This window comes from Fistularia commersonii, chromosome 7 (genome assembly GCF_037954325.1).
Source record: "Fistularia commersonii isolate RoL2024-O1a breed Wild chromosome 7, RoL_Fcom_v1.0, whole genome shotgun sequence".
NCBI lineage: Eukaryota > Metazoa > Chordata > Actinopteri > Syngnathiformes > Fistulariidae > Fistularia > Fistularia commersonii.
Window position 1 is genome coordinate 5953647 of NC_141290.1, and position 24294 is coordinate 5977940.

The 24294-nt window shown below is 43.9% G+C and overlaps 3 protein-coding genes across 3 annotated transcripts; 1 reads left to right on the forward strand and 2 right to left on the reverse strand.

The window, feature by feature from the left end:
- Window positions 1-679: 679 nt before the first annotated feature.
- On the reverse strand, window positions 680-16813 carry LOC147232488 (uncharacterized). Its single transcript, XM_086148927.1, has 16 exons — window positions 16672-16813; window positions 14017-14277; window positions 13844-13914; window positions 12439-12760; window positions 10783-11173; window positions 10615-10684; window positions 9626-9735; window positions 6693-6743; window positions 6506-6581; window positions 6161-6316; window positions 5919-6074; window positions 4450-4869; window positions 3433-3623; window positions 2353-2530; window positions 1057-1102; window positions 680-969 (listed from the first exon to the last, which is right to left on the reverse strand). The coding sequence occupies exons 1-16, from the start codon at window positions 16811-16813 to the stop codon at window positions 842-844; spliced, it is 2769 nt and encodes a 922-aa protein (XP_086005053.1). The 3' UTR covers window positions 680-841.
- Window positions 16814-16970: 157 nt separating this feature from the next.
- LOC147232489 (uncharacterized) lies at window positions 16971-19484 on the reverse strand. The gene is made up of 6 exons (XM_086148928.1): window positions 19188-19484; window positions 17990-18104; window positions 17729-17902; window positions 17433-17539; window positions 17221-17358; window positions 16971-17136 (listed from the first exon to the last, which is right to left on the reverse strand). Exons 1-6 carry the CDS (start codon window positions 19355-19357, stop codon window positions 16971-16973), a joined length of 870 nt encoding a protein of 289 aa, XP_086005054.1. The 5' UTR covers window positions 19358-19484.
- A 678-nt stretch (window positions 19485-20162) lies between these two features.
- Window positions 20163-23515, forward strand: LOC147232490 (uncharacterized). Its single transcript, XM_086148787.1, has 4 exons — window positions 20163-20367; window positions 20657-20746; window positions 21339-21425; window positions 22291-23515. Exons 1-4 carry the CDS (start codon window positions 20307-20309, stop codon window positions 22533-22535), a joined length of 483 nt encoding a protein of 160 aa, XP_086004913.1. The 5' UTR covers window positions 20163-20306; the 3' UTR covers window positions 22536-23515.
- The last annotated feature ends 779 nt before the right edge of the window (window positions 23516-24294 follow it).

Genomic DNA, 24294 nt, shown 5'->3' on the forward strand with positions numbered 1-24294 from the left:
TCAACTTAACATTAATTTAACTGCCTAGATTAAATATGTATATTTGCATGGGGGGTTCATTCAGAAGAATCTCTTACTTGCTAGAAGCCCAAATTTGTGGAGATGATCCAAATATCAGCCTTACATGTTAGCTTGTCAAAATAGCTACGGGTCAAAGATAACTCACAACGAACCAGTTCTAAACCAAATGTATTTTCCAAAAATTAAGAAACACATATGACTGGGAATAAATGAAATGTATACAAGTTGTTATCATTCTTCAAAAAGAAGATCAGAAACAGGTTTTGGGTTGAAGGACTGAATTATTAAATTGAAAAATTAATAAAAAAAAAGGGTGTGAGCCCGTCTTTCTCATTCTCTTGAGAAACCGATGTTTTCTCCCCAGTCTCTGCCAGAGAAAAATCCCAAGCTGCTTCAGACTTCATCAAGTTATGAACTATTCGAGTGTCTCCTTTTTCTTTTTAATGAAGAAGCTGTATGGTGGTGACAAGGTGCACGACATCAGACTCCTATAAAACAATTAAAAACAATTATTTACTTGCTGGGAGCCTTAAATGTTTTGGATCATGACAGTTATACATCGTTTTTCTTTTTTTTACACTTTTTTTTTTTTTTTTTTTTTTTTTACTTTTTACCTTTTTTTACTTTTTTTTTTTTTTTAAACTTTTTTTTACTTAATTGGGTAGATTTCCCCCCAGATCAGTTTCCAGACAGATGTACCAGATGTAGATTCAAAGTCAAGCTCCGTGGGTAAAAAAGGACGGGACTAGTTCTGCAGGGACTTTGTAAAAAATCAAATATATTTTCCGCATTTTGCAGATGACGCGCGTTGTCTTCGTGGTCAGATCTTGTACTTCTGCAAAGGGATCTCCAGGTACTCTTGCTCCGCCCTGGCAACCGCCTCCTGCTCCCTGGAGACACGGCCCAGTGGTGACGCCCAGGGTGGAGTGATGCCCGGCTCCGCCGCCACTGCGAAGCACAGACGGACAGCATTGAACATGCTATGAACATCTATAAGAAAATGCTTAAATCCTTTTACAGATCCACCGCACTCACTGCTGCCGAACGCCTTGGAAAGGATGACGTCCCACTCGTTCCGTATCTGGGAAAAGAAAATAGTGGATTAAAATACGTTCAACGGTAAACTTTTACTTTGCTTTTTGCTCGTGCTTGTGGCTATGGAAGAAAAATGAATGGGAAATACAAGTAAACACCAACACATGATGCTTCTATGCAGGAAGAAAATACTGTCGGGACTCTCCCATGAGAATAGGCTTCTTTACACAAACCCACAGACTCATGCAGTGTGACTAAAGTTTATTGTGGAGTTTGTTCTGCACGGCTGCACACAAATACACCCATGACGGACTGAACAAGGGATAAAGTCGCCTCCTCGAGCGCCGTCTGTTTCGAAAACTCTAATTGAAGTTTAAATAACTAATTCAGGGGTGTCAAACTCATTTTGGTCACATTCGGCCTAATTTGATGTCAAGGGGGCCGGACCAGTAAAATCATTACCTAGAAGTAACACTAAGTCCAAATTTTTCCTTTCTTTTAGTGTAAAGAAGGTAAACAGGTAAATTATAAAACTCTTCATATGTCATGAACTGTTCCTTTAAAAAATAAATGATAAATTAATACTAAAAATGAATATTAAAAAAGAATTAATGAAATTACACCTTGAAATATTGTTGAGTTAAAAGACAAAAATCTTGTCACGGTGGGAAAATTTGCCGCTAGAATTATTAGAAAATGGACTGGTAGCATGTATAATGTTTACAAGGCTAATGGTGGCTATTCCTTTTATTAAATCAATCTTTTTAATCTTGCCCCTTTCTTTTTGCTATCGTTTTTGTGGTTTTTATAGAAATAAGAGCAGATCGTTTTAACAATGTCACTAGACGTTTTTTCATCAAAAAATCATTTTGTTTTCAAATTTTGAAGCAAAAAATAGATTGTAAAGTTACTTTTTCATTTTTTTCCTCGCTCATTTTTTTTTCTTATGAAGCCCACCGTATAAAACCCCCAGATGCATGTGAGAAAAACAGGCAGGCCGCACTAACGCAAAGATATGATTTCAGGCAGGGGGCCACAAAATATTGGCCTAATTAAACTAATTAAATCAACGTAACGCAACCGTTCAACAGATTTTATCGTGATGATAAGACCCCTTTTTTCCAGGAGCAATATTTGAGAATGTCACCCTTATAATATTTCCTTGCGCTGCATGAACCACCCTCGACATGGCACACGCGTACAGAATATTTGGAAAACACAATTAATTTATCTGCACGAACAAAATTTTTGGATCGTTTTCCCCGATCGCCTGATTTCATTCTGATATCGGCCGACCTCAGACATGTAGATATCCGTCCTGCTCTTCTGTCCGTGGGTCCCGGAGAGTTCATCAACGCTGCAAGTCACAGGTGACCTGCCGTTGCTCTTACGCAACTCGGAGCCTCGTTCCACAACCTGCCTGTGAAGGTCATCGTGCAGCATGGAAACGGATTCCGCCAGCCGACCGTTGGACCTGCGCACAGAGATATATGATGTCTGATGATGCGGTTACCTGATTTGGTGTTTCCTCTGCGGACGTGAGTGTCAGAAAGAACCCCGGTTGGATTCCCACAGGGGATCTTTCTGTGTGGAAATCTGCATGTTCTCTCCGTGTCTGCATGACTAGGGGAAAGCGGTAGATCCTAGGGTGTCAAACTCTGGCCCGCGGGCCAAATTTGGCCCACACTGTAATTATATTTGGCCCGCAAAGCCGTACCAAATGACTATTAGAGCTGGCCCGTCGGTATAGTCTACAGTGTATGTACTGCTAATTCTACAAATCCCAGAATTTTTCTGCTGGTGTTTTGGCATGAAAATCACAACAGGACCCATAAACGCCCTCTCCTCTGTTGACAATAGTCATAGCGACCTTATGCTAATACTAGCACCATGCTACTTAGGCAGAAAACAGGATTTTGCATGTGTACAATATTAAGTTATATAGTGTACAGTATTAAGATATGCTTGTTCCATATTTCCCAAGTACTTGTTTGGGTTCATTGTTATATCTGGAGGAAGATTTTTTTCAATAAATATCAATGTTGGCCCGCGACTTTGTCCCAGTTTTGAATTTTGGCCCACTGTGTATTTGAGTTTGACACCCGTGTTCCACAGTTTGGTTACCATTTGAGGAACAAGGCACCTTGCAGGAGGAAAAGTGGTGCACACCTCTTCCTGCAGCTGCCTCTTGGTGCTGTCCAGATGGTTATTATTGCATTTTGAATTTTAGCCCACCATATCCTCTATTGAAAGTCGCTTTGGATAAAAGCGTCTGCCAAATGCAATGTAAGGTAATATTTGAATTTGACACCTCTGCGGTAGACGAACGAATGAATGAATGTGTGCGTTCCTGCAGGCTCCTACGTGCACGCCGACCTGTGTAGTGTTTCAGCCAGGGTCCTCCTGAGCTGCTGCTCCTGCGCGTACAGCTGGCGGTATCTCTCCAGCTCTGCATGTGCAGAGTCTCTCTGGCTGAGGGCTTCGCAGTGGACGACTTTGAGCCGACTCAGTTCCCCTTCCAGCTCCTGGATCTTCTGTTTCTGGTACGCTTTCTCAGATGCTTCACACTAGTCAAGATAGGATCATATGAAGTCAAAGTTAGGGCCGTTTACTGGATGCGTACAGGACTGTCTCAGAAGATTAGAATATTGTGATGAAGTTCTTTATCTTCTGTAATGCAATGACAAAAACAAAAATGTCATACATTCTGGATTCATTACAAATAAACTGAAATATTGCAAGCCTTTTATTATTTTGTTATTGCTGATCATGGCTTACATCTTAAGAAAACTCAAAAATCTTCTCTCTAAATATTAGAATATCATGAAAAAGTAATTTTTGTTTTTTTTAATTGCATTACAGAAGATAAAGAACTTAATCATAATATTCTAATTTTCTGAGACAGTCCTGTATATATGACGGTTACAGAATATATTACCGGTGACCAAATATTACAATAATAAACATGGAAAAAAATTCAAATGCAAAGGACATTTTGAAATTTTCCTTAAATAAAATGTTATTTCTTTTCTTTATGCATTTGTTTTATTTGCTTTCTATTTACCACTCCGTGTAACTCGTCTTCCTAGTGCAAATGAAAGAAACGCCTTTGGTTAATTTTCCCAAACCAATGTTGCGAGTTGAGATTCTTTTTGCATCTTTTAGTTTTGTTAAACTAGTATTCATAAAATGCATTCAATTCAAGTATGCGCATTCACTTTGCTTATTTGTTTAAATAAAAACATCCGTCCATTAATCCGGAATGGTTTTATTTACAACATTGCTTTTTCTAAAATTTGCCTTGGTTGTGCAAAACGTGCCATTCACCGCTCACTCAACAATTGGGAAACCTGGAATAATATTCCTCGGTCATTAAGTCTTCAGAAGGTTTACCCTCAAGAAGTAATTGACTTCCTCCAGTTTTTCCTGTATTTCCTGGCGGGCCTTCACTTCAATGTCCTGACAGAGCTGCTCCATCTGCTGCTTTGCTTCCTGCCGGGCCTTCTCCTCCTTATCCAAACCATCCAAACCATCCAAACCATCCAAACCGCAACGCTCCCTTTTCTGAGGGGCTTCCTGCCGGACCTTCTCCTCCATATCACGCTGGTGCAGCTCCAGCTGCTTCTGGGTCTCCATCCTGCTTCTCAGGTCCAGGACCTCCTCTTCCAACTGTCTCTTACTCCTCTCCAGCTGATCATTACCTCTACACATGTTCTTCAGAGAAGCCAGATGGTCCTTCAGCTCCGTGTTCACCTTCTCCAGCTGCAAGCGCTGGGATGTTTCTCTCTCCAGCTGCGCGTGGAGATCGTCCAGCTTGTGTCAAGTTGGGATAAAAGATAGTCGGTGTTTTATGCTGAGACGAAACAGGTGAGATGGAGCAAAATGTGTAGGAAAAACACTTTCAACGAGTCGGAATAAAGCAATTACTGGTTATTTGAGACAAAAAAGTGATGCAAGGCTAGATTCATTGGTATCCCTAAGTGTTGGTTTGATGCCCTCCATGTTTAGAGTGGTCAGCGGTGGCTTCAGCGATCCTGGGGAGGCTAACTAAATAAGCTAGACCGTAGGCGTCAAACTCCGGCTCGCGGGCCAGATTTGGCCCGCACTGTAATTATATTTGGCCCGTAAAGCCGTACCAAATGACTATAAGAGCTGGTCTGCCGGGGTAACCTACAGTGCATGCGCCGCTAATTCCACAAATCCCAGAATTTTCTGCTGGTGTTTTGGCACAAAAATCACAACGACCCATAAACACCCTCTCCTCTGTTGTACAGTAGTCATAGCAACCTTATGGTAATACTAGCACCCTGCTACTTAGGCAGAAAACAAGATTTTGCATGTGTGCAATATTAAGTTACATATTGACACTTTATAGTTTTATTTGTATTTCTTATTCTCCCTCCTTCCTACTATTATATTTTATTGTTATGTTTTACTTGAAACTCTGGCAGAAAATAAGATTTTGCATGTGTGCAATATTAAGTTACATATTGACACTTTATAGTTTTATTTGTATTTCTTATTCTCCCTCCTTCCTACTATTATATTTTATTGTTATGTTTTACTTGAAACTCTGGCACAACAATTTCCTTCAGGAATATAAAGTTGTTCTTATTCTTATTATTCTTAAGCTATGCTTGTTCCATATTTAGTTTTTAAGCAAAACTTGTTTGGGTCCCTATGAAAAGGTTCATTGTTATATCTAGCGGAAGGTTTTTTTCAATAAATATCAATGTTGGCCTTCGACTTTGTCCCAGTTATGAATTTTGGCCCACTGTGTATTTGAGTTTGACATCCCTGTTCCACAGTTTGGTTACCATTTGAGGAATACGGCACCCTGCAGGAGGAAAAGTGGTGCACACCTCTTCCTGCAGCTGCCTCTTGGTGCTCTCCAGATGGCTATTATCGCGTTTTAAGCTCTTCAGGGGGGCCAAGTTGTCCCTGAGCTCCCTGTTGGCCTCCTCTAGCTGGTTGCGCCGGGATACCTCCTCCTCCAGCTGCACCTGGAGATCGCCCACCTGGCGTCACATCACGGTTATCAACAGGGAAACAAAGGTAAGGGCTTTGGCTGAAATGGAGGCTCCGATGGAGAATGTCTTCTTACCTCTTCCTCTAACTGCTTTTTCTTCCTGGCCAGATCAATGTTGCTCCTCCTGGAGCCCCTCAGGGTGGACAGTTGCTCCTTGAACCCCCTGCTCTCCTCCTCCAGATGCGAACGCCAGTGGGTTTCCTCCTCCAGCCTCATTTGCAGATCCTCCACCTGGAATCATACCTGGATAAGAGAGCGTTTTCCTTTTCTTTTTTTTTTTTGACTACTTAAAACTATGCAGCGGAAGCCCGGACGGAGTCAGCTTCAAAAGTCACACACACACACACACACACACACACACACACACACCGTTCTTTTCATTTGCACAATGGTAAGTTGAGCTTTGCAGCGTCGACTCACGGAGGAACCAAACATCATTCTGCTTTTCTTTTGAGCCCAAAGGTTCTTCTTTGCGGTCCTCAGCAGCGCTCGCAGCCTTGAACACATCCAGTACACAAGAATGCACATAAAATCCAAATATGAATGTATATTTACACACACACACATATATATATATATATATACTGTATACAGATCTGTGACTCACCTCTGTCTTAATTTTTTTGTTTTCTGGATTCTTCTGCCCGTCTTCATCCTCCTAGAACAAATCAAACACGTTGGTTTCTCACCTGATGTTCACGCAGTTGACCTCAGCTCAAGCCCTTCATCACCAGCTTTGCTTCACCGTTTTACCTGTTTCCCCCCCCAAACAAAGAGCCCTCGGGCACATTAGGAAGCGGCTTTGGTTATTTTAATTAAAATAAGCTGGTGCATCCAATCGTCAAGTCAAAATTCAACGGAATTTACTGACTTGCTGACTTTTTCTTCTTACGTTATTCACAGAAAGCATCAGAGGTTGAAAAGGTTGGGATTGATTGTCTGCAGGTAGAATTAAAGGGGCGATTGGTAGTGTGAAGAAGAGCAGTAAGGAAAAATAGGAAAAGGAAAGAGCTAATAGCTTTTTAGGGAGTAAAAGTAAAAGGGAGTAAGAGTACTCTTATGGTAGGGAAGCAGAAGCAGATGCACAAAGATAGGGAAGGACATAGAGAGATGGCGCTCCCCTCGGATATTCCATTTATTGGGGAGTTTGTGTGATGATAGTCCACCAAGGTGACCCAAACCCGCAGAGCAGGGGGGAAATCTTCATTCCAAAGGACGGGGATTCGGTAGAAATAAGTCAGTAAGACCAGTCGGCTTCCCTAATGTTGAAGGGAAGTGTTTCTTAAGTGTGGTGGCGCAGAGGCTGTCTAGTAACCCAGGAAAGAATAGACTGATTGATACTTTGGTGCAAAAGGCTGGAATCCCCGAGTGCTCAGAGCTCACCGGTGTGATTTGGCACCAAATCCAGTCAGCTTGGACAGATTTACATTTAGTGTTTTTAGAAAGGGCGAATGCTTTTGGGTCAGTGCCACATAGGCTGTTATGGGAGGCTTTTTATTGTCTTTTGAGCGCCAGACAGTGTAAAGAATTTAGTGAAAGCGTACTTTGCTGATATTCAGCTCTGCTTTACTACAGAATGGATGACATGACATCAACCGCCATGTACTTGTAGGTTGTTGGAGAAGTTAAGATAGTAGTCTGCAGTGGGCTAGACTGAAAGTTAAGCTAAGTAAGTCTGGGAGTATTTCACTCATTCAAGGGAAGGTAGTAAACAAGAGGTTTGTGACAAATGGCGCGGTGGTGACTAGAGTATTAGAGAAACTGGTCACGAGTCTGGGTAGATGGTTTGATGCAAGACTTAGCGATCAGGGACAATTTGAGCCGTTGAGATATGAAATGAGTCAAGGCATTTTTACTATAGATAAGTCGGGAATCCAAGGGAAGTTGAAGTTGTGGTGTTTGCAGTTTGGGCAGTTGCCTCGGCCAATGTGGGCGTTAGCAATGTATGAGGTACCCCTGTCAAAGGCAGAGAAGCTTGAAAGGATGTAGCACAGCCTGGTATGGGAAAAGGCATACTGGAGTTGCCGATGTCTAGCTTGTCAGAAGAGTACAAGTGTGCTAAGGTTACACTAGAAATGACCTCGCTCAGTCAAAGGACTCACTGGTTCGGAGTGTTGCACTTATAGTCAGGACAGGGAGGAAGTGGAACCCAAAGGAGGCAGTGCAGCAAGCACAGGCAACCCTCAGTCATAGGATGTCATTGGCCGGGTGCAGCATGGGCATAGAGCCTTAGGGTTGGGGGCAGGAATACCAATGTGGAGTAAGGCAACAGTTGGAGAAAAGAGGAAGTTGATAGCTGATGAGATACATGGGCAAGAGAAGGTAGTAAGACATACTAGAGCAGTGGTGCAGGTAAAGGACAGTCGGAAAATTGGGAGAATGCGGAAAGAAGAACCCTGAAGTGGAGAGAGTTGTGGAGCATGGAGGCTACCGGAATTAGGTTTATCATAGGGGGCTACCTATTATGTGTCTCCCCAGAGCTTAAAGATATTTTTTGGTGAGGACGCTGCCTGCCCATTGTGTTCTGGGGTGGGCACGCTTAGACATACAAGTATGTTGACAGGTTGTAAGGTTAGTCTTTCCCAGGGGCGAGACACTTGGCGTCATAACCAGGTCTTGAAGTGTTTGGTAGCAGCAGAGGAAGAAAAGCATTTCAATGTAAATTCTGTAGTTGGGAATAGGGAGGTTAGGCAGATTAATTGTGCGCAAGGGAGAAAAGGTTAGATCATTCAGGACCAAACACCACGTAGGGGCTGCTAAGTCTAGGCAGGGCTTGGGAGCTGATGACTGATCTGAATGAGCAGCTGGTGGTACCAGCGTACATAGTTAGCACCCGGCTAAGGCCAGATTTGTTGCCGTGGTCTGGGGTAGAGAGGACAGTATATTTTATCAAACTTACGGTCCTCTGGGAGGATCGAGTTGACGAGGCTAGTGAGCTTAAAAAGGTTAGGTATGCTGAGATGGCAGAAGAGACAGCGCAGCGAGGTTGGACGGCTCGGGTGCGGCATGTAGAGGCTGGCTGTCGCGGGTTAGTAGCAAAGTCTGTTGTTGCCTCACCGACTGAGTTGGACAGAGCCTGAAACTTGCGGTCAGTAACATTTCCCAGGCAGCGGAACGAACAAGTGAATGGTAGGAAGCATGGTAGCTGGGGAGGTTGCTAAAGAAAGATAGTTAGCTTTTGGAACAGCTATGTAGCATGGAGGGGAGGGGTGTTTCCAGGACGCTGGATTTCACCGTCGAGCCTTCTTGAGGCGTTGTGGGTCGAACTCGACGAAACGCAGATGACGGAAGGTGCCCGCTTGAAAACCCTGATGATATGCGTAAGCGGTGTCTGGTCGGTGGGGTGGTAGCCTGCTGGTAGCTAGCTTGTTTTTTTTGTCCCTACAGCCTGGATTGGGCTTCTGGACGTGTTTTTACCTCGGATTTTGGCACAAGGGACAGTCACACCTTGTCCTGTGTACTAATGAATGAATGTATGGACCTGTTGGTGTATCATGTTTCAATAAATGGAAGTTTTTCTGGCATGGAGCTCAGATTAACCTGTGCATTTCCATGTAATGCTCTGCGTTCGTCTTCGTCTCATTTTCCGCCAAGACGTCTCCGGCTTTCATCGCCTCTGCTATTTTCCCAGCGTTCTTCTCCTTTTTAGCCTGGAAAACAGGACATGGGATGTTCAGGCCTTTAACGGCATGAAAAATAGTTCAAATCCTGCAACACAGTGAAAAGTATCTGTTATCCCTGTGTAAATGTTAGAATATGTAAAATATGTACAACTGCAGCCAGTTGGCATGGATTTGAAAACTTATCTTTGCCTTGATTTAATTAAAAAAAAAACAAGTTTTGTTTTGTTTCTTTGGCCCATATCTTTCAATGCTCATTTGAATTAGCTCTTCTAGTTCCACATTTGACATTTATTTTAAAATTGATTTCTTTTGTGTATCATTTGGATTACCTTAAACAATATTCTATATACAGTTATCTTTGTACTCAAGACCTTAAAACACTTTATAGGTTTGACTTTGACACTTTATAGTTTCATTTGTATTTCTGATTCCAACCCCTTTTTTTTTACTGTTCATACAATTTCCTACTATTATTTATTATGTTATGTTTTACTTGAAACTCTGCCACAACAATTTCCTTCGGGCTCAATAAAGTTGTTCTTATTTTTATTCTTTGTATTCTTAATTTACACAAATGCTCTTCGATGATCCTCCTCAAAGCACACGCCGACCAAAACATTTTATTTAGGCCCTGCAGCAGGTTAGTGTGCACATATAAATCATTGATGGTAATTAAACGTAAATTTATATTTCTGGTTATTCGAAATGTTTCCGATACTATAATGACAAACACGACCGGTCAGTGTGACGCGTCAGGGTGACGGCGACGTCACGATGTGCGACTCCACTTTTCTTCATGATCACAGAGAATGTGGGGAATTTATTGCAAAACAGAAAAGACACAAATGAAATCCCATGTGAATATTTTGCATGTGCAAATAACGGAATCATGCGTTCCACACCCACCGCTGCGTCCTTCTGAAGAACGTGGACTTTTTCAGCAGCGGGTTCCACCTCGATGTCCTCCGTCTCCGGCCTACATCCGCCGACGGAGCGAGGAAACATACGTGCATTTTAGAAAACATCATGAATTTACAAATCCCACCGCGTGGATGTGCACGTGTCTATATTTACCTTTGCGCAGCTTCCTCCGGCGGTTTGACGGCGCCTTGGGAGGCGGTCGAAGCAGAAAGCACCTCCTGGTGTTTGGAGAGCTCCTTCTCCCTGCCAACCGAGCTGCATGTCGGACTGTTAAGGCGCCTCTGGACCTGCATCTGCTGAGCTTCTTGTTGCGCCACCGCGCGATTGAGACGCTCCTTCTCGGCCCGCTGAGACCTTTCCAGCTCCTTCACGCGCCCGGCGAGATGGTCCTTCTCCCGCCGCAGGACGTCCAGAAGCAGGTCCTTCTCCGTCAGCTGCACCGTGACCCGATGGACCTCGTTCTCCATGCTGTTTGCACGAGCTTCTTCCTTGGTCAGCTTCTGGGAGAGGCTGTTTAAAGCCTGGTGTTGACTGGATGCTTCACCTGTGGGTGTCAGAATGACAGCTCTCATTGCAAGATTAGGGCTTAGTTTTTCAAATAATGACATTATATTACATTATGTTACAGACCCATTTATCCAAAGCCGCTTCCAAGAAACGTCAGCGATTTTTCCTTGAGAAATTTATAAATAATACACTTGTAACACAGGTCAGTGGATAAATATTCATATTTATTTTGTGTTTTTTTTTTTTTTTTTTTTTTTTAGGGCTAGAGGCAGAAGGTTGATTTGCTGTGGCAAAAGTCGCATGATAGCGTAAAGGGCACTTAAAAAGTGTTGTTACTGCAAAAATTAAACTTTTCCTTCAACCACTGTTGGCCATATTTTGTTTTTCAAACTTTAAATTCTTCGATTAATATTAATACAGGTTGCTTGTCAAGAAACAGAAGAGAATAGCTATGACTTTGACACATTTGAGTTTTTTTTGTATTTCTTACAATTTCCCACTATTATTTATTATTGTTATGTTTTACTTGAAAATGTCATAGATTCTGGATTCATTACAAATCAACTGAAATTTTGCAAGCCTTTTATTTATAGCCTTGACTTGTTAGACACTTTAAAGTTTTATTTTTATTTATCATTCTTTATACAATTTATACAGTTTATACAATTTCTTACTATTATTTACTATTGTTATGTTTTACTTGAAACTCTGGCACAACAATTTCCTTCGGGATAAATAAAGTTATTCTTATTCTTATTCTTATAATTCACTTGAAGTCAATTTTGCTTTCAAATCCATTTTTTTTTTTTTTTTTTATAAATCTGAAAAGAATTTGTGTTCCTACCCTTATTCGTATACAAGATTCACACGCCTGTTCTTCCCCGTGAAAACCTCTTATTTTGTTGTGAAAGTCCTTATTTTATTTATCTCATGCTATATTGCTTTAGAAGGCGCACACAGGTAATATTTGTAGAGAATATATTAAATCATATTCTCTACAAATATTATAAGCACCATGTTGAGAAGCAGAAACTGGGGTCACCGCCCTGGATTTGACAGTCGGCGATTTTTTCCGTGAGAAATTTTAAAAATAATACACTTATACACAGGTCAGTGGATAAATATTCATATTTATTTTGTGTTTTTTTTTTCATTTTTAGGTTTAGATGCAGAGGGTTGATTTGCTGTGGCAAAAGCCGAAAGGAGAAGAAGAAGATTTTGAGTTATTTGTTTTTTTTGTATTTAATGATGAAAGGTGAGGCAGAGCCTCAGCTGCCTCACCTGACAACCTCCAACACAAACCTGTGACTGTGTCTTTGAGACGCCGGTGTTCCTCCATCTCCCGGTGCAGAGCCTTCTGGGCGTCGGACAGAGCGGCCGCCGAATGCTGCAGCCGGCGTTCGGCTTCGGCCAGGCGGGTCCGAACCGACCTCACCTCCGTTGCCAGCGTCTCCCGGGCCTGTCGCTCGCTCGCCAGACGAGTCAGGGTGACGTTGTGCAGTTTCAGATCTCGCTTCGCGTCCTCTAGCTGTCGCTTGAGCGCCTCGTTCTCGTCCGAAGCGTCCCGTTCCGCGATGCTGCCGACGGGCGGTGAAAGCGCGGGGTCTGTTTTCACCGTGTCCGTCTGCAGGGGACGGAAGGTGTCAAAAAAAAAACGCTACACGTAATACCGGTAGATCGCCTAATATTAGAAAAAATATACGTCAGCCTATCGTCCATCCCGTCTATACAGGTTGATTTTTTCTGACACTGAGGTCACGGCACGTGCACAAACAGCGAAAAGTTACCTCCAATTTTTAGCCCTCGTTTTTTTCTCTTAAACTTACGAAAGGGTATAAAATGAGCGGGGGAGCCGGACCGAGTCAGAAGACGGAATTGGAGGAGGACTTTTGTTTTCACGATGACATTTTCGAAGTGCGTTCGCCTCATTTGCCGGTCCAACATCGCGATACCAAAGAAGGGTAACGCGGAGCAACATTTTCGGACCGTTGGTGGAAAATACGACACGGACATCACGCCGAAAAGCGAGCTGAGGAAGAGAAAGGAACTAAAATCCCATTTGTGCACATCATTATTTTGTGCAGTGCAATATTGGCTCATGCGGTTATGCGAGGCACATCAACATACAGGACTGTCTCCGAAAATTAGAATATTGTGATAAAGTACTTTATCTTCTGTAATGAAATTACAAAAACAAAAATGTTATACATTCTGGATTCATTACAGATAAACTGAAATTTTGCAAGCCTTTTATTTATAGCCTTGACTTGTCACTTAAAAGTTTTATTTGTATTTCTTATCCCCCCCCCCCTTTTTATACTGTTAATTCAATTTCCTACTATTATTTATTATTGTTATGTTTTACTTGGAACTCTGGCACAACGATTTCCTTCAGGATACACAAAGTTGTTCTTTTTCTTATTCTGATTATGGCTTGCATCTTTAGAAAACTCAAAAATCCTATCTCAAAATATTAGAATATCATGAAAAAGTAATTTTTGTTTTTTTAATTGCATTACAGTAGATAAATAACATAACATTCTTATTTTCTGAGACAGTCCTGTACATTGTATATATAAAAAATGTTTTTCATTTTTTGTTGTGAGTAGATCATTTTGACTTAGTCATTTTATAGGTTTTATAAGTGAAAAAGCGTGAGCACCCCTGACGTAGAGTGAGTGTGCAAGTAAATCTTTGGACTGATTACCTTCCGCTGGCGAGTGTCTGGCTGCAAGGTGTTTTCCCCGCTCCCTGACGTTGCTGGGAACTCGATGTGGCCTGAAGGAGGGAAGAGATTTTACATAGATACTCCATTTAGAAAAAAAAAAAATGCATTATATCTTTAAATGATGGAGCTAAAGGTTAGCAAGGGATTCACACCTTTAGCTTCAGACAAATAAGTTTGCCTCCCCTCTGGCAGCAGTATCTTCTTGCGAGGTCCAGGAAGGGGTCCTGGCAGCGGAGGTCTGTGGAGGGGTGTCTGGACGCTGTTGCTCGGAGAAGGCGCCGCCATCGGAGACGAATTTCGTTCGGCGAGCGAACCGGCGCTGTCTTGGACTTTGTCAGGTTCGGGTAACGGCTTTTCGGCCGCAGGAGGGGAGTCTTCGTTGCCGACGCTGGGCGTGTCCCAGGGTGAATCATCTAGAACAGGGGCGTCAAACTCATTTCACAGATGTCAAGTGGGCCGGACCATTAAAATTATAGCGTACTCAGCTATAAATAACCAAAATATCATGTCTTTCCTTTTATTTTGGTGTAAAGAAGTACAAGAACATTAGGTTCCCATCATAGGCACCTCATAGGTCATCATAGGTCAAGAAACTCTTCAGTAACAGTCAATGTCTCATCCGCTCACCAAATAAATATGGCCAGTTGAGCCACGTCCGAAATGTCATCAACAGCAAGGGAAAATGCAATAAATGACTTGACTCTCCGTTTCAATTGGCCGTCTAAATCTGCCGATGGTTCCGAAATACTCTCTGCTATGGTATCCCTCGCCAGGCAAATATTGGCAGAAGCTTGTCGCTTCTCGGGACATACGAGTTTGGCCACCTTCGTCATGCATCTTTTAACAAAGTCGTTGTCGGAATACGGCATTGATGCTAATGCTATTTCGCTAGCAATTAGGTAGCTGGCTTTTAGCGCTTCCTCACTGACTTCTCGGCTATGGGTGAAAGTGGACCGCTGTTTCCTCAGTTGTCCTTGCAAGCTGTCATATTTTTCACTGTGATGAGTCTTGTAGTGGCACCGAATATTATGTTCCTTAAATTCCAAAACTTGTTGCAACCACACGAAGCGCAAAAGTTTCCAGTTTGTCTCTGTAAATAAATAGGACGTAGTCCATTTTTCTTTGAAAATTTTACCCTCTTTCTGTTTTGCTAATGACATTTTGGCTAATGAAGGTGTAGTGGGGTGTTAGAGAACAGGGTAGAAACAACATCGTAACAAACAAGCAGCTGTTTGGTCCGTCTCAGTGATGCAGCTTGTCTTCTACTCTGATCGAAACAGCCCCCCCCCCCCCAAGTGGATAATTCTTGAATTGCATTTAATAAAAAAAATTAAATCCATGTCTTTTATGCATTTTGTCACTTTAAAATTATCCTGCGGGCCTGATCGAACCTCCTTGCGGGCCGGTTCCTGCCCGCGGGCCGTACGTTGGACACCACTGATCTAGAAGGAACGTGCCAAGCAGTTGTAGCTCAAGGTACATGTTATTAAATAAACAGCGCAGAAGATGGAACCGGTTCTTGGATATAATCCCACTTTCCAAATCAGTCAAAAAGACTGTGCTCTATTAAGCTTGGACAGAGTTATTACCCTTCATTTATTTATTCCTTTGTTTATTTATAACCCACGCAACGATTAGATCGTGATTATTCCAGAAATCATGTATGCAGCACCAAAGATAAGACAAATTAAATCTGTTATTGTCTATACAGTATTCAGGCCTGCAGACATTTGCATTTGAGTCCGAATTACTTCTAAATGTTCCGCTAAATGTTCCAGGCTAAAGGCCCCGGGTGAGGCGATGGAAGCGCCCGAAAATAAAATCTTAAGGAAACAGAAAAAATATTCAAGCAAAACCAGGGGTGTTATTATTATTTCATTTTACCTGCAGTTTTATCAGCGTCAGCGTCATCCTCCTCCATGCCAGACCCCTAAAAAAACACAGATCAGCCTGTTTTTACCAGTGTGCAATATCCTGGATGCAATGGAGTTAAAATGTGTTAAAATTTTACCTCTGACTGAAAGGAATCCTGCTCTTCCGCTCGCTCCTGCAGACCGATCTTGTAAAAGCCGCCTCGGAGGTGAAACATAGAAAATATGGTCAAAAAGCGAATCAAAATGAATTAAGATCGCAAGACAGTGGGGATTTTAATCACCGTCTCCGAATGTAGATTCGATTAATTTCTTTAGATTGGTCTTTTGCGGTTCCTGGGAGAAAGGATGAAAAGAGTTGGATCAGAGTTTGAGGGGAAATTTAGCAGTTTTAGCGTGAAAAAAAAAAAAAAAAAAAAAAAAAGATGGAACCAACCTTTGCAAACGAAGGCCATTTATCAGCTTTACTTTTCTGAACCCTGCACGTGGAACCAAAGCGATGTGAGCTGGAAGCGAAGCAGTGGGCCGTGAAATGAAAAATATACACACCAACTGAGGGAATCGGAGTCAGAGCTGTCTTCGGAATCTGGGAAAAGTAATAAAAAAATAAAAAAAATTAAAAAAAATACATCTCACATTGTCATCACATGAGTGCTTTTCAGTCAGATTTTTAATGAAATCATGAAAAAGCATTTGTTTAGATGATATGAATCTAGCTTGACCGTTAGCACGAGGGTGCTGGTAGCATTTGGCTTGTTTTTTTGGCAATATTTTTGGCAATATTCTATCGTCACGGTAGACGACCAAAACAAGGGAAAATAAAAAAGGCTAAATACAAAAATCCGACAAATAATATATTGGTTTCCATATCCGGGCCAAAAACATCCGAATATCCATCCGGACACAACAAATACACAAATCCAAGAAATCCAGTACCATCTTGGTTTTTGGCCGCTGCTCCAGAGGGCGGCTTCGGTGGCGTTTTCTCCTTGGTGCTCGGGTCTTGGGCCGGCGCCGACCCGTGGCTCCTCTTGGTGGCGTCCTCACTGAGGACGCAGCTGAAATACACCGCATCCATGATATTTCACCCCAAGATTGTCCATCAAAAAGTCCAGACTCGAGAAGACGCGGCTGACCAGCTGAGTGACGCCGACGGAGAAGTGTCCTCGGAATCTGACACCGGGGAAAATATTTTCAGTTCACCAATCCTGTGACTACGTACACTAATGCCCGATTCAGAAGCTCTGCCTACCGTCCTTCTCAGAGTTTGCTCCCTCGGATGTCAAAGCGGCGTCGAGGTCGTCTGACGACGCTTCGGTTTTCCTGTTTTTGCCGAGATCTTTCAGAAGGGCCGGCCCGTCGATGCTCTTGTCGACTTGCTCCAGGATCAGAGCGGAACACCTGGAGAAGGCGATGACGTGTCGGGCCCCGAAATGCTTCTGTAGCGACTCTAAAATGACGGGGGAAAAGAAGAAACCAGCTCACAGATGATGCCCGTTCATCACTGCGTGGTCATTGGCCGTCCTTCCTTTGGCGTCCTTCAGGGCCGTATCGGCGTCACTCTGCAGGAGCAGCTGCAGCATCCCGACCTGTCCGTTACCGGCCGCAATCATCAGTGGTGACCTGCGGGTGGAGGGGGCTTGAGTGCGTCGCTTAGCAACCGATTTTTGCAAAAAATACCGCTATTTCATACTGGCCTCTGGTCCCGATCCAGAAAGTCTTCATCAGCACCGCTATTTAAGAGGTACTCTGCCATTTCTATGTGGTCTTGGAGGATTGCCACAGTCAACGGTGCGAAGCCCTCCTGAAATCAAGCTCACAGTCCATTCGTCATGCATTTCAATACCGCGCTGCTTCGTTTCAACCTGTTTTGACGCGCACGTTTCTGCACACCACACCATCACAGGTGCAGATACTGCAGACACTTGAGGTAAAACCTTTGGTTTGTGCTATTAAATGACTCACGGTGGACGATGCCAAAGTACCGGGTTACCTTATTCTGAGCACTGAGGTTGGCGTCGTGCTTCAGCAGCAGGGTAGCGATGGAGACAGAAGGCATACTCGACGCCAGGTGCAAAGCAGTGTTGCCGTGAACGTCCGCCAGGTTGGGGTCGGCCTTGTTCTCCAGCAGGATGCTCACACAGCGCTCGTGTCGGCCCTGAGTAGCCTGAGACGAGAGGGTTGACGGACGAGTTATGAGGGCTCAACGCAACATTCTGGATGTTTGCAGATGGGATCACTCATCTTCTGTTACCTTCATCAAGGGGGTTCTGTTCTGACTGTCGCACAGGTTGAGCTTGGCTTTGTTTTCCACAAGGACTTGTACTGCCTTCAAGTGTCCACAGGCACAGGCAATGTGGAGCGCTGTTCTGTAACAGAAGTGATGGCTATTTGTCCCTTGCAGGTCTTTTTTGCCCTCAACCCCCCTCCTGGGACCAGGATGAAAAACCACATCGCTCCTCCAACACCCTCGAGAAGACAATTTCTGGGGCGATTTCAACCCCAGAAATAGGAGGGTCCACCCCAAAGTCCGCTGTCTCTTCTTCCTCAATGGAAGGATTGTCGTGAGCCTTGGAGGCATTCCTTGTTGTACGGCTTCCCCCTCCTGAGTTGCCGGGCGGTGGACCAGGATGTCCTCGGAGCCCTCTGCTTCTCCATAGCCTCACCCAACTCCTCCGCCAACTGAGTTTGTGTCTCAGCAACCACGGAAGCCACGTACCTGCCAGCTGCCTCCAGTGCCTCCCAGGGCAGAAAGGCTCGGTAGGACTCCTCCTTCAGGTTGACAGCATACACCACTGAAGGGTTCCATCAGCGGATGCAGGAGTTACCGCATCAACAGTCACCGACCACCTTCTGGCCACAGCTCCAGCCTGCTGCTGTGCAATGAAGGCTACGTCTCCCTCGGGACGTAGCTTAAGCTCTTCGGGAGGAGGGAGTTGAATCACTTTCTGACAGGGTACTCTGTCGGACATTCCCAACAGACCCTCACAATACGTTTGGGTCTGCCATATCTGACCGGCTTCCTACCCCACCACCAGGTGGTGGCCGGTTGACAGCACCAGAACACGCGGCCTCAAGTGCCAGGTTATGTCTGAACACGGTGTTCGTCATGGACAGTCCATCATGAGCGCAGAAGTCCAATAACGTAACAAAGCTCAGGTTCAAATTGGGTGGACTATTGCTGTTAATCACACCTTTCAAGGTCTTGCTGTTACCCCAAGTATAACGAGGGAGTCCCGCGACAGGAGTGCTCTCTCGAGGGACTCCAAAAAACAGCGGGTAGACCGAACTGCTGTTGGGTGCATAGACACCCACAGCAGTCAGAACAGTTCCCCAAAACCCAAGGGGGCGGGAGGCTACCCTCTCGTCCACCGGGTTGAGTCCACCCGAGTCAGGGAGCAATCAGCGTGCTCACACCCGGTGCTTCTGGGACAGACAAAAACACGAATCACCTGTTGTCCTTGTCAAGCTGATCGATATCATCGTTTCTGGCGAGCTGCTTCAGTTTGGACAGGTCGCCCCAGGCAGCAGCTTTGTGTATCTCACCAAGGTCCTTCTCCTTGAAGTCATAGCCAGCACCGCCTGGAGGTCGCCTCGCAATGAGACGGAGAATTCTCTTCATTGTTGGACCGGAGTAGCCTCACATCTCCATGACACCACGGAAGGTACTATGGAAATGTCGAGTACAGAACAATGGAAAACATTAAAGCTAGTTGACATATTCAAGTCACATTAAGGCTCCACTAGCCCCGCCCCCAAACCTCGAGATCTCAGAAGCCCCACCCCCAAAATGCTCTGAAGCTCCAAAAACCAAAACCCCTTCAAAATAAAATAAAATAAAATAAATAGAATAAAATAAAATAAAATAAAATAAAATAATATTAAATTAAATTGTTTGGGCTAGCATAGCCGTTAGCTTTGGTGATCTGGTAAAATGAAAAAGGCATTCTTTCCTCCTAATTGATAAACAGAAGCTCATGGTCTTATTCTTTGTGTTTAAATTACTGACTTTATGTCTTGCAGTTTAATATTTCCGTCCATCTTTGGATGACTTTGTGATTGCCTGAAAAGCTGCTCCTGGGTTAGAACTTCCTCCAGTGGATGGGAGCCGCAGATGGAAATGCCGTTTCCAGACACAATCGGGTTCAGGGCTTCCTGGCATTGTGAGTCCAAGGAACCAGAGCCCGGGGTGGACGCAGGGTTTGATTCTAACTGGAACAAAAATGGAGGAACCAAACTAAACACCTGTCAGTAATCAATCTTCTGAAGAAATCATCCAATAAGTTCACACGTTTTTTTTAATGACGTGATGAACTTGGGCTTGTATGTCCATTGCGTTCACTTGGCAGACAAAACAACACAAACAGGCCTCTGTCATCGCTTCTGAGATCCACTGGGCAGGGAGAGCTATTAAGTCGCTGGATGAACACACACACACACACACATTTCCAGTCTCCTTCCCAGACGCAGGCCGACATGCCGGGCGGTGGTTTCCTGACCTCTAGATGCAGGAGCGCGGCAACGACGGCGGCGAGCCGTTAAGCAAATACGGCGGCGATTCCTGAGCAGCCATGACACCTGGGGAGGATTTACCTGCCGACCAGGAGGAAGAACCCGACTCAGCGTCTGAAGGCGAGTGCACGTTATCTGATCTGGAACCGGTGTGTTTTCCCACAGAAAAAAACAACCTCTCTCTTTGTGATTTCAACATTAGAATTATGTTTTTACAAGTTTAATATTTATGCCAAAAACTGCAGGCATGGGGAAAAAAAGACACACTGGTCCAAAGCCCTTTGGAAAATGATGTCTCAGTGTGAAATCCACGGAAATTATAACTAATCCGACGGCTCAAAAAGCAGTTTTTTTCTGTACTTCTGTTACGGCTCACCAGCTAACGGTCTTCCACTTGATGTTTTTCAAGGTGCCACATCTTTAAAATCAGCAGAGGAAGTCGCTCCAGCGTCCGGGGCCATTAGAGGAGGAAATACCTCCCCGAAAGACCCCGTCATCAGTGAGTGTGATCTTCTGGAATCACGAGAAAAAAAAAAAATAACAACATGGATTCCACTGAAGGGAAGGGATATATAATATAAATATTCATCTTTTTTTACCCGCAACACATTTCCGAAGGACAAGGATGAACAATACACTAGTGAGGATATTAATAAACAAACAACTGCATCTGCCATATTATGTGCAGGGACTTTATTCAAGTTTTTGTCCACATTATCCTGGTGTGTGAATTTCAAAACAGTGTTGAAAAATGTATATTACATTCTTGAAGACCCTAGACGTTTTTATAAAGGGGATATTTGTGCACGGGTATTGTGCACTTTTTCAATTTGCAAGTGCTTTATCTAGTAGTTTTCAAAAAAAATTAGATTGATAGCAATAACTTGATTTGTGTTGAGTCTGAATAATCCCAGAGCGGACGGATACTCTAGCTTGAGGCTACCATCAACAATTTTACAAAAAAAAAAAAAAAAAAAAAAGCACGTCCCAATGTGTTCTGAAAATTTGTAAATCAGACTGAATGCCTTCAGGAAGGTCACCAAGTGTTTTATTTATCCTTCTTTTGAGATGATCTTCACTCTCTGTTTCAGCCCAGCCTCGGTCAGCTGCCGCTCGGCCCCTGGTCCCGGCCCGCAGAAGCAGCAGAGGAAGACGCAAAAGAGAAACTAAACGTGGCGGTAGGTGGAAACCCGTGGCTCTCCTCCACTGCATGAATCATAAAGTCGGAGTGCCGTCTGAGGAGTCGAGGCCAGAACCGTCTCCGACGGGCGTTTCCTTCAGCGTGACTCCCAGGCCTCGCTGGAGAGACATCAGATGCAAACTCCGTCCCTTATAACCCTGCAGACGGACCAATAAACCAACCGCAGGACATTCAAACTAAAATAATTACACGTGGAGGCGTTTTTAACATCTGCTGCACATCATCCCGATCTATAAAAGAACAATAAAAAAAATTCGCCTCTGCACGTCCAGTTTTGTGACAGACCACTTCCTGGATTCTGTGTGAAGCGATGCATGGAATAAATACTAAAGTCCCATACGTTGCTGGTATTTCATCCGCACACAGGTATTAGCATAGTTAGGTGTATAATTTAAGCTGCTAAGCAGAAGTGAACGCTGAACTCTTCTCTCCGGGGAATTCTACCGTCTTCCTTTCATTTACCTCCTCAAGTAAACAAGATAAGACGGCTGCACGCGTTCACTCGCGTCCTCGCCGGGATGAAAACGGCAGACGAGTAATAACACAACAGTTAGGATCGCCAGAGACGAACTCCTAACACACCGGAGTGATTAATGCACGCGTTATTGTTCATCAGCGGCAGCCTCGGCGGCCTTTTCTTTTTATTCTTTCCCCGGAGGAACGAACGAGACTCTTGATTAAGTAAACGCAATCACGCCCGATCGCTTTGACCTCCTCGCCGGCACGACAAAGCGAACGCTCGCAGGGAGTCATTTCAGGTTAATATCCTGATTAGTGTTGCCGTTGCGTCCTGCGACGGGCTTTTTTGCAGAAGGTGTGACTCGCGATTATCTCATTTCCAGACCGGTGTTTCCAGCTGCTGATGGCCTGCCTGTCCTGTCAGTGCTCCGTGCTGCTCCTGTCCCTGCTGGAGGGCTGCTCCTCCGGCCTGCACGCCCTCTGCTCCTCCTGCTGCACCTCGGCTCCTCGGCGGGAAGAGCTCCGCCGCGACGGCAGCTGGCGTTCGGTCATGCCGGAGTCCTGCTGCGAGCCGGAGGAGTGTCTGGAGTTTTGCTTGGACTGCTGTGAGATTTGCCACCGCAGCTGAGCTGAGTTGTGCTGAGCGTTTATTGGAACAAAAAAAAAAAAAAAAAGGCAAAAACGACGCGGGACAAAGTAACGTCTGTCCGGTAGAAAACGACATCCTGAGCGTCGGTGGATTTCGCTGCATCTCAAACGGTCGCCCCGGCGACTTCATTTTCACGTTTGCGGATTGCCAAGCAAGCAGGAGTGTGAGGCCACGATGCGCGCGAGAAGCGGCATCGGATCAAACGCCTTTAGAGAGATTAAAATAATTCATCAAGGATGGAAACTGAAGGGTGAGACAGAAACAACGCAATCTGTCTTTTCTTCCTCACATCCTTTCTAATATCTGTCAGGAGAAGCACTTAGAACATGAAAGAAGGCTCATTCTCTCCACGTCTCCATGATGGAAGTCGTCTCCACTAAAGCGGCGGCGGTTGACGACGGCGCAGAAACAGAGTAAACAGCCAAAAATACAACAAAGCGCAGATGAAGACGACGCTGTCAGTCCGTCCGGGCCAAATGGCTCATTTAAAACATGTCGGAGGCAGGAAATGGTATTACGTGTCTCCGCCGTCCGCGGCACACTTGTTGTTCTGAACCGACGCGAAGCAGAAACCACCGCGTAATCCCAGGTCGGCTCCTCTCGTCCACAGCCGTGTCTCACTGCGCGGGACAAAAACAAAAACCTCACCCGTTCGCTAGAATATAAAGACATACTTTGACATTGAATTCACCGACGGACAAATTGATAAAATCCACTGTTTTGTTAAGACGTGATCTGTGACTTCCAGTATCAGTTCCTTCTGATGCAACCATGAAACTGTCAATTTTGAGTCTAAATCAGGGGTGTCAAAGTCATTTTGGTCCGGGGGCCAAATAATTATTTGTATTAATTATTCTCCCCCCTTTTTTTATACTGTTCATACAATTTCCTACTATTATTTATCATTGATATGTTTTACTTGATAAATAAAGTTGTTCTTATTCTTAAGTCCAAAAATTTCCTTTGTTTTAGTGTAAAGAAGGTACACAGGTAAATGATAAAAATCTTTATATGTAATGAACTGTTCCTTTAAAAGAATAAATGATAAATCAATATCAAAAAAGAATTGATGAAATTACACCCTAAAAGTAATGTTGAATTAAATGAGAAAATCTTGTCACTGTGGGAAAATTTGCCACTAGAATTATTAGAAAATAGATTGGTAGCATGTATAATGTTTACAAGGCTAATGGTGGCTATTCTGGTTATTAAATCAATCTTTTTAATTCTGCCGTTTTTTTTTTGCTATCATTTTTGTGTTTTTTACAGAAATGAGAAAAGGAAAGTTCATTTTAACAATGTCACTAGATGTTTTTTCATCAAAAAATTTTTGTTTTCAAATTTTGAAGCAAAAAATACATTGCAAAGTTACTTTTTCATTTTTTCCTTGACTGCTTTTTTTTTTTTTATTTAAACCCACTGTATAAAACCCCCGGATGCATGTGAGAAACAACTCTAACACAAAGATTCGATTTCAGGCAGGGGGCCACAAAATATTGTTCCTTGTTGTGCTTTGGAGGTTGAAAACGGAAGCGATATTTTGGGATCGGCCGGCGAGCCGGGCCGGACCGGCCGTTCCGAAGAATGAGCCGGGTTCGGTTTTTTGAAAAGGACTTTTTTCCCCCTTGTTAATTCAGAATGTGTCTACTTGTATTACCTCCTGCCTGCAAGGCTCGGTGACAACGGTTGTAACCTCCTCAATCAAAACAAGCCTCATATGTGCCGTGCGGAGGGGAAA

What these genes read in the sequence shown, in the direction of transcription:
- LOC147232488 (XM_086148927.1), bottom strand. Translation starts at nt 16,813, where the DNA reads ATGGATGCGGTGTATTTCAGCTGCGTCCTCAGTGAGGACGCCACCAAG. An exon ending in TTATTTGTCTGAAGCTAAAG is followed by an intron (nt 13,915 to 14,016) that starts GTGTGAATCCCT and finishes TCCCTCCTTCAG; the next exon opens with GCCACATCGAGTTCCCAGCA. An exon ending in TTCTTCAGAAGGACGCAGCG is followed by an intron (nt 9,736 to 10,614) that starts GTGGGTGTGGAA and finishes CCTGTTTTCCAG; the next exon opens with GCTAAAAAGGAGAAGAACGC.
- LOC147232489 (XM_086148928.1), bottom strand. Translation starts at nt 19,357, where the DNA reads ATGAAGAGAATTCTCCGTCTCATTGCGAGGCGACCTCCAGGCGGTGCT. An exon ending in ACAGAACCCCCTTGATGAAG is followed by an intron (nt 17,903 to 17,989) that starts GTAACAGAAGAT and finishes CTCTCGTCTCAG; the next exon opens with GCTACTCAGGGCCGACACGA. An exon ending in TTTCTGGATCGGGACCAGAG is followed by an intron (nt 17,359 to 17,432) that starts GCCAGTATGAAA and finishes CTCCACCCGCAG; the next exon opens with GTCACCACTGATGATTGCGG.
- LOC147232490 (XM_086148787.1), top strand. Translation starts at nt 20,307, where the DNA reads ATGACACCTGGGGAGGATTTACCTGCCGACCAGGAGGAAGAACCCGAC. An exon ending in ACCCGACTCAGCGTCTGAAG is followed by an intron (nt 20,368 to 20,656) that starts GCGAGTGCACGT and finishes ATGTTTTTCAAG; the next exon opens with GTGCCACATCTTTAAAATCA. An exon ending in AAGAGAAACTAAACGTGGCG is followed by an intron (nt 21,426 to 22,290) that starts GTAGGTGGAAAC and finishes TCTCATTTCCAG; the next exon opens with ACCGGTGTTTCCAGCTGCTG.